The 9,679-nt window shown below is 30.9% G+C and overlaps 1 protein-coding gene across 2 annotated transcripts; it reads right to left on the bottom strand.

Annotated features, from left to right (window-relative positions):
* On the bottom strand, positions 1–6,480 carry LOC106403565 (fatty acyl-CoA reductase 3-like). 2 transcript variants are annotated; one of them, XM_048738868.1, is made up of 10 exons: positions 6,284–6,480; positions 4,652–4,755; positions 4,283–4,482; positions 3,888–3,988; positions 3,216–3,408; positions 2,931–3,092; positions 2,577–2,658; positions 2,079–2,345; positions 1,613–1,740; positions 1–357 (listed from the first exon to the last, which is right to left on the bottom strand). In XM_048738868.1, exons 1-10 carry the CDS (start codon positions 6,372–6,374, stop codon positions 207–209), a joined length of 1,479 nt encoding a protein of 492 aa, XP_048594825.1. In that variant the 5' UTR covers positions 6,375–6,480; the 3' UTR covers positions 1–206. The 2 variants fall into 2 exon arrangements, with proteins under 2 accessions (XP_048594825.1, XP_048594827.1); XM_048738870.1 differs by lacking the exon at positions 6,284–6,480 and adding an exon at positions 4,890–4,908.
* Positions 6,481–9,679: the final 3,199 nt, after the last annotated feature.

The following is a 9,679-nucleotide window of genomic DNA, read 5'->3' as shown; positions in this document are numbered from 1 at the left end:
TTACGACAGTAAAATAAAACTATATTGAAAAAATAACTTTATAGAGATACAGATGCTGAAATAAGAAATAAGAAATAAAAAAACCCAGGTCAATAACACACTTTTGAAAACATAGCCATATGAAAACAAACCAACGAGTAGTATAACTTCCACATAGTTTCTACTCTTTTGATCACGATAAAATAAATATTACTGAAATGATATCACTAGAAAACGTACTTAACCAACCCAGGAATATGTGTCTTCACAAAATAGTCGTCCCAGTTGATAATCTTTGGATCAAAATAGAACATCTCAGTTTCGACTCCGGTTTTCAACACCATTCTTTGCAGTTTTTCTGTGTTTGAATCATCAAATCTGAACATATGTAATCACATAGCATAACGTTAACATCTATATATTATTAAAAGAGAAGTACCCTTATAAATTACCCCTTAATTTTTCATTTTATTTACAATCATATGCCACTGAAGTAATAAATTTACTTACTTTTAAAAATTCTTGTCTTTTACAGTTTAATTAATGCATATCCTAAATTTAACTTTGATTTAAAAAAATGAGTATAATGCATATTTATAGAAATTTCTATTTTGAATCATGTAAATGCAAGTGTAAATGCATATTTATAAGGATTTCCTATTTTGAATTATTCTTCCAACCACCTTTGGTAACAATACAATCGGTTTTCATATCTAATAACAATTAATTCAAAATAATTAACTAAATAATTAGCGTGTGTAAATATATGTTTGTAAATATTTTCCATCTCAAATTATTTTTTCTACTGTTAACTTTCTCATAGAATAATTAAATAATTAGCTAAAATTATGGGTCTCAACTAATTTAAGAGGACCCAAAATATTATGTATCTTTATACAAACTTAAGCCCATAATTAATTTGTAATTATTTTAATTTAATTTATACATTCATTTTTAAAAATCATAATCTATTATATAAAAATCCGATAAAATATGTAAAATCGTTAAGTATAACCAAAAAATCGTTAATCCATGATACAAGTTCTCTATTTTCTTCATATTTTTATTAAAAAAATTAAAAAATCTATGAAGATTATATTTTACAAATGAATCTTTTAGTATAACCAAAAAAAAAATATACGTGCGGTTTTGGCAATCAAAGTCTAGATGATGGTAAAAAACTAACTTCTTACTTAGAATATAAAACATATTTTAATAATATAATTAAAAAAAATCTAAAGAAAAAAATAATTAGGAGTTATCTACTCGGTCAAGCAATGGTTGATCAGGTAGTCAGATTCCAGATTTTAACGATTTTTACAATTTTTATCGGATTTTTATATAATAGTTTTTTTAAACCCAAACCGGATGATTACATATAGGTCACCAGATTTACCGGTTCGATCTCGAATCGGGGTCGAATTTCAAAACACATTACAATAACTATGTAACACAAGTATAACATTTACTCATTTAGTATAATTTACCCCAAAAAATCTTTTGTATAACTAAAATTTAAAATTGAAAATAAATACCCGCGCGGTTGCACGGGTCCTGGTCTAGTATATTTTAAATCTCAAACCACATTAGATTAGAGAAAAAAACTTAGTGAGAAGCTCAAAAAGTCACTTACACCCCATAGAAAAAGAGGTAAGGCTGATAGAGATCAACAAGCCGCAACGCAAGATTTATCTTCCTATGAAAATCCTTAACGCTTTTATCCAACAACTTGCAAAGTACCATGTTTAGTACTGCAAGTCCCTGTAATAAAGCAAAAAGAATAATGAATTAGGAAACATTCCCGGTTATTCAAAAATTTAACATTGTCAATGGTAACCATGAAATAGAATTATAGAGGAATTGGTTATAAAAGAGAAGGGAATTGGTTGAAAATGAAATATATTCATTCCATTCATTTTTAATCAAAATTATAGAAAATTGTTCAGAAATATTTTCCTTTGTATTTTAAAATTTATTTTAGAATTGATAGAATGATTATTGCATTCTATTATTAAAAATTATGGAATTAATTGGATGAATCATTCCATATCATTATATTCCAAAATTAACAATCCAGTTGGTGCCAAAGAATTATGTACCTTTAGTGGAATCGAGTAATGTATGGCCATGTATCGGTGGAAACTTGGCATAGAACTCAGAATCTCTATTTTCCGTACATGAACTGGCTTCCCATCTTTGTTAGTCCATGGTTTGGTAGTAAAATACTGGTATGCTACTTCAGGAAATTTCTCATTCTTCAACGGATTTTTTTGCGAGGAACCCAAATGATAAATAATCTCTTTTTGTTTCCCGGCTTGAGCGGCCATCGATACTAGAATCGAATTTACTACCATATCTGCTGGCATCTGGTCCATAGATTGTGTCAAAACCAGGAAATAAGTAAATAATCATTCTATCAATTCTACAATAATCATTCTATCAATTCTACAATAATTTTTTCAAAAAAAAAAACCAGGAAATAAGTAAATAATATATAATGTAGATTAGGATCAATGTGAAGTCCCCTTGAACAAATGTACGGAGGAAATGTTAATGTAGAATGTAGATTAAGATCAAATGTGAAGGAAAGGAGGTACCACATCAGAAATAGCATTAAGATCACCAAGGAAGCATGTGAGTCTGCCTTTACCGTATCCGACAGCTAAACTATCAATAGTCCTGTAACATCAGAGTAGTTAACTAACGGACAAGGACAAGCACACTAATATCACAAGTATTTATTTTCTACAAAACTTTCTAATACTCATAGTTCGTTATAAATATAATTTTAGGATCTTAGGATATATTCAGAAAGTATTTATCTCATGTATTATTTAATGTTTATAGTCAAATATTGAAGTACTAGGAATAAAAATTGAAATTTTATTTTAAGAGAAAATACGAAACGACATTATTTATAAACATTATGTCACAAAAAGATATGTCCTAACCTGATGCCCTCGGTCCAACCAGGGAATGGTTCTTTGAAAGTGCTGGTAATAATTGATGGACGGATCAACACAAGTGATATATTGTCTCTTTTTTCTCCTACCATCATCTCTCCCATTGCTTTTGTGAAAACGTATGTGTTTGGCCATCCGTACATTTTTGCCCTATAAATGTTATGTAGATTTATAATCATTTCCCCATCTCAAGGATTAACCCTAAATCTCATTTTTATTGTAATAAACAATATATATATATATACACACACACACATAAGTAGGGATTATAACCTGGTGAGTCCCATATCCTTCATGGCTTGTGTGATTGTTTCGGGAGGGGTTTTGATGACTAGGAGCTGGTCAAGTTTCTCCTGGACCAATTTCCTCTCATGGTTGATATCTAAGCCGGTGGTTCCATTCAACGTCTCACCCATACGGTATGGTGTTTCCATTATCAAACCAGATTTTTCCCCGGACACGTAAGCTGTATTATGCAAATGTTGTTAGTTGTTGGGTTTAATTATGGAATATTCCTTAATATTAATGAAATATTCCGAGAAAGAATACTAAAATTGTGCTAGAAAGGAAAATGTAAGAAACCAAAAATATCTCTACAGTATTGGGACTACTTAGTAGTTTTTTTTGGGACTACTTAGTCGTTACATGTCAAAATCGTCTTAACCTAAGCTAAATGTGACCACTTGTATTTCTTGATATACATTCAAAAATGTCTTTATCGTTTCATATCACTTGCGAAGTGGCCTTAAAATTGAAAACTTTAAACGTATATATTATGATCCTTCTAATCAAGATACGGCTTTAGAAACTGAATTTATACTATGTTCACTTGAAAGATTCGTTAACATGGAAGAACACGTGTACGTAAAATAAATATCACTTGCGATTTAATAAACACGAGTTATTTCACAGTCATTAACAGCATTGGTTTGTTTCTATATTTACCTGTTGATACATGAACAAAGATCTTAGCGTTTTCACATTTCTTGGCGAAATCCAAGACATTGAGGGGACCCAATGTGTTGATCCCAAGTGCTACATCGTATCTGCGGTTAATGTAAACATTCCTTGATTAGTAATATAAACCATATCAATTGCAATTACTGAACAGTATGAAGACTATTGGACTTTTTCCATCGGTCTACAACTTTTTATTTTATTTATAAACAGTAACAACAGTTTATGTCGTGCTAAGATGTTGTTGGTTTTGAATTGACTGATAGCATATTTATTGCTAAGGGGGTAAATATATACCGACATAAATCAGTAACTAAATAAGTGTTTTTGTTCGTTATTGTCAGCAATAAATAAAATTCAGTTCATGTTGGTTGGATAAATACCGTTCATCAAACTTAGTAGTTGCCGCTAAATTAATAATGGCATCAACTTGGTGGATCATCTCATGTGCCAAAGAGTCTTGAATACCCAAATCCGCAAGGCAAATGTCCCCATTGACGACAGTGACTTTCTCAGATGTAAGTTGAGTTAGATTTGGACCATACTTCTCTTTCACCACCTTGTACAAATCCTTCCCCAAGATCTGCATTGATTTTAAACACCTCAAAAAGTTGGCGGTCCATATGAGCTTTTGAATTATTTGATTAAAATTAGGCTTATTAATTAAGCCAAATGGGAGTTTTTTTTTTGCATATACAACAACTAAACACATATAAACTCAACACTCCAAATCTAAGTAGGCTGAGACAAACCTCATCCTTAAACCTCTGGGTAGCAGATTTTTCATTTGATGCTCTTAGAAGAAGATAGAGTTTCTTCACGTTTGGTGCCACCCTTAATATCTTCTCCACAAAAACTGCATATGAATTTATACAACATTATTATAGGGATTAAATCTAGTCTAATTAAATGATAGTCTATAGAAAGCTATTTGTCTATATATATATAGAGCGAATTAAAAAGCAATTTGTATCGAATATGAAATTTTACATATACGCAGTTTTGTTTGGACCCACAAGAGTAACCGGTGTAACCGCAGCAGTTTCGGGTGCGGTCGAGGAAGTTTGCAGATACTGATGTGGATGGTTGCGGTTTAAAACATTATTAAGAGATTTACGGCTGGTACAACGGTTTCAGAAATTATTGTGTTTTCGGAATACTTATGATTTGTTAAATACCAAATGCAGCAGCGGTTAAATAATAAATTAAGGATATTTATATTTTCTATAATTATAAAAATATTAAAAATATAGTATTATAATAAATACAAAATTATGCTATTAAATTTTTAAAAAGTTATAGAAATATTTTTGTTTTAAATTTTAATATAATTTTTTTTAAAATATATATATAGTATTTATATTATTGTTTAAAATTTAATTGAATATTTTGTTTTTATTCTTTTATTTATATAATTTTTTATAAAAAAAATATTTTATCCTTCCACAACCGCCAACGTTTTTGAATTTAAGAAGTTTTAATGGTTAAAAGTGATTTATAGAGATTTGAAACGATTTATAGCGATTTGAAACGATTTATAGTCTTGCCTTAAGTCGCACGTGCCATATTGCAATATATACTTTAAATATATACTCTAAATTTTAATAATTTTATAACTGTTCGAGTGTAGCTGAAGTATTTTTTTCATAATCATAATGCCCTTCTATTATTTTTATTTTTTTATTTTGCTAATCTTGGGTGATACAAATCTTTGGGATTGGTCTGGTGGGGGCGAGGTTCAACTTGTATTATAAGAACCAAACCAACACAAATAGGCGGCAGACGAGTCTGACTAATACCAAAGGTAAGCTAGCCTAACCGGAGAAAGTCTTTTTGAAAAAAATTACTGCATATTCTAAGAGCATCAATAATATGAATTTCTAAAAATAATAATAATATAAATTTCTCTAAATGAGTTGTTATCAACTTTAAAATATTAATATTATAAAATAGTTTAATTATGTGACTAATATTTAATGGTGAAAATACATCGGCCAGAAGAGGACAAGTGGCATGAAAATCTCTCAAATGATTTTTTTTTAGAGAGTTTCTCAATTTTTTTCTTCTTCACTCATATTTTTTTATTATTTTATATAAACACTTTTTTTTTAACTATCATTGCAGATGCTCTAAAACTGATTAGCCGATTCCGACTGTATTGTCAATAACTTCATAGTTTTTTTTTTACGTCTGAAAGATACTTGCATTAATATTCTTAAAAGATCCACTTTACAAAATAATATCGACACTTACAAACGGATAAGCTAATATATCATTATATAAAAAAGGAGTTTTCAGAAGCAAATAGATCATTTAACCAAAATGGGTGACCTGAAGCAACATAGGATATGCATGTATAGGGAGATAAGGGAGAGAGAGTATACTATTTGCTAAGAACCCAGCCGCTCCAATGACCAATATGGACTTGTTGTCAAGGTACTGAAGAACACTTACGGCCTCCATTTCTGTCGACATAATTTATGTTTGTATGCACTTTGAGTGAGAGAAAGAATCCGACCAGTACAACATACAAAATCATATGCAGGGTCTGATTTATAATCATGGACTTTACAAGGTGAAATCAATGTGTGCACCTACATTTTTTGTACTCTCTCAACTACTTGTCATTAGCTGTCAACAATTCTCATAAAAAAAGGACTATTCATTTCAACTTCTACAAATTGTAGATATAGACATCTTCAACTCATTAAAAAGAAAAAGATAAAAACATTATATTTTGAACATTAGATTAAAACATTATTCCTTTCATATCATATACAGTGGTGTTTTAACCAAAAAGTTCAAATGATGTTTTACATTTTTCAATACAAAATATAAACAATAATGTTTTGTGATTATTTATCATTGGCTATACTATTTTTTAAAAAAAATTCCGCACAAATGATGATACTATAAACTATCGACAAGGTATGCGTAGTGTCTAATAATGGAAACAGCATAGAAACTAAAAAGAGGTGGTACTTTAACCGTATTCATTTTTCAAAATATTTCGAAACAAGAAAACAGTCTAGGCTGGATTTCTGTCGGCACATGTACATTTGTAAATTTCTACATTTAGATGATAATGAATCCGACAAAGTACAACAACAAAATCATACAGTCCTAACATTTCTAATTTTATGTTTTAAAAATGAAATCAATGACAGCAAGCTACCTTCTCCTTTTAAATTACATGTCTAAAAAATATATATATGAACTTCTTCAATTGAAAACTGGCTTAACTACGTGATGGTAAACCAAATGAACATAGTTATTCAATTCAAAATCAAAGAGTAGACGAATTTGTATACCAAGTGCGGCTTCTGTAAATAAATCGGGATTATAATCAGAAATTGCATGGTTAACCAGATACTTAAGCTTGACTGAATCATTCATATCTGATTAAACTGTAAAGTATTCTCCCTTCGAACCTACCAACATTGAAGAGAAAATTAGATCCAACTTACAACCATATAGACTAACGTGGGCTAATTATAATCAAGGCATGATTAACGAACAAAAAGACTAAAAAACTAGATTATCAAAGTGGTATATTAATGTTCATGTGTTCACATTCGAAATATAGAAAATAAAATTAATTAATGAGAACAGATACAGCAACTGATAACACTGATATTTTCATGTGCGAGATCTACGATGTATCTGTATTTCTGTGTTTGACTTGTTTTATACTATAAATTAAACTAGATCTTGATCCGCACAACCGTTACACAAGAGTATCTACAAGACAAACTCATTTGTGATGAGATTACAAATTAAAAGAGAGAAAAAGATTTAGATCCATTCACTTTTTTATATATCATTTTTTTGCTTAAATCATTATTTGAACCCATAAATGCTTCAGAAAAACTTTCTCAAAAAAAAAAAAAAGCTTCACAAAAGGTCCAAAATAGCTGCTCTAAATTTCGATCCTGGCGGTAAATTAAAAACCACCTGCTAAGTACACAACGCTTAGTCAGTCAGATTGGATCATTGGAGTAAACAAATTTCATAAAGTAAGAGTAAACAACTAGTGAAGATCTATATGTATGTATTTTACTGAACTCGTTATTTAGAATCTTTGTTCTCATATGCAAATAAACATAATGTTCTTGGATTGCTGCTTTGTCCTACTTGTTTCAATACACAAACACATATAGTGAGTCTCTTGAGACAAGTATGTGTACTCAACATAATCTCAGAGAGACAGAGACCTGAAACTGAAAGTGAGTTGCCGAGACGCCTTGCGAATAATCCAATGAACTTTCGGGTAAAGGTTTGATCTATAATGTTACCACCCACACTTTTATGCAACATCTATAAGAAATAAACCCAATAAAAAGATAAAATCAATGCCCTGTCATTTAAAACCTAATGGAAAGTCTATGTTTAATAGTTGTCAAGCCTAAATAATCACACATTTCTATGTGATGTAAGTGGCCACGGATTCTACTACAAAATGAAAAATCTTGAGATTTGTACTCGAAAAAGTGATAACTAATGGACTACTATCACTTAGTTAACTTCTTTGAAAAGAAAATTTTTACATGAGAACTAGCAGTATCATCAAGAACCGAGTTATTTTCTCATAATCTCTTCCTTTGTTTTCTCTCTTGTTCTGTTTCTTGGGGACAAGACTGTTTACAGTTTTCACTGAGTCTTCCTCATAAATATTCTTCTCCATTATCTTCATCTTCTTCTTGGTGCACATAGTTTTGGTTCCATGAAACTTTGCTTCTTCTTCTGTCTTCAGACCCACTGATGTCTCGGAGACAAGAAAGACTTGCAGAAGAAGAAACAGAATGGTCTAAGTACAGAGTCCATCCTGACTCGCATCCACTACTCCATTCCGACGAACGCGACATTTTCTTATTTTTAGTGTATTAAAACTAGAATCGACTTAATTTATACACATGCATCTCTTTCTCTCCATGTGTGTTTCCTTTCTATTTCTTAGGTTAAATTTGATTCAACTTTTTGGTCTTATCTTCAATACGTACGGAGTATGTATCTTTTTTTTTTAAACTTTGTGAATAACTTTTTGGTCTCCTACTTCTGCCTATTAATTTTTAAACCTTAGATTGGTCTCTAATAATGTTCGCTCTTGTTTTGTCGCTATTAGAGAATACATATGAACGAAATAACATTTATAAAAGCTAACTGACATGAGCTTATGGTATAGGTGGGATTTTCTCAGGCTACAATGCTCCAAACCTCGCAAACCGTTTCGGAAGCTCACAGCCATGTCTCTTCAGCTTTAATGGCGGAAGCCTTAGCTATCTATCGGGCGGTCGCCCTTGTGATTCTCAAACATCCGATCCCTGGCAGTTCTTTCCGATTCCCTCTCTTTGATCAAGCTCTTGAAGAGGGGAGGGACTTAACCTGAACTATTCGGTATCATGTTTGATATCTATCACTTTATGTCTTTCTTTGATGCAATTTCCTTTACTTTCATCTCTAGAAACTTCAATTCGGAAGCTGATTTAGTGGCAAAATCAGTCTTGTCTATGTCTGTAATGAACTCCATTCATGGAGTGTAAACTTCCTTTGAGTAATGCAAGTTGTTTGTTCAAAAAAAAAAAGCTAATTGACATGAAAAGTCGGCGTTATTCAGGCACACTCGAGCGTTTTTTGCAAGTTCGCAACATGTGAATTCTGTCATACTTTGTTACTCTTTTCTTACAATGCCAGTATGTAACATGGAAATGACATGCAGCGTTCGTGGTCATACATTTTTCATTTGATCCTGGTGATTTATACATTTAAGCTACATTAAAATA

The sequence above is a fragment of the Brassica napus genome, chromosome A8, assembly GCF_020379485.1.
Source record: "Brassica napus cultivar Da-Ae chromosome A8, Da-Ae, whole genome shotgun sequence".
NCBI classification, from domain to species: Eukaryota; Viridiplantae; Streptophyta; class Magnoliopsida; order Brassicales; family Brassicaceae; genus Brassica; species Brassica napus.
The sequence above is the reverse complement of the archived record's forward strand: the minus strand, read 5'-3'. Positions and strand labels throughout refer to the sequence as shown.

Bases quoted from the DNA above. Each gene is read 5' to 3' on its own strand.
- LOC106403565 (XM_048738868.1), bottom strand. From the start codon at position 6,374: ATGTCGACAGAAATGGAGGCCGTAAGTGTTCTTCAGTACCTTGACAAC. The intron at 3,409-3,887 runs GTAAATATAGAA...TGCATAATACAG, and splicing joins CTTTGTTCATGTATCAACAG to CTTACGTGTCCGGGGAAAAA. The intron at 358-1,612 runs GTAAGTGACTTT...ACATATGTTCAG, and splicing joins TACCTCTTTTTCTATGGGGT to ATTTGATGATTCAAACACAG.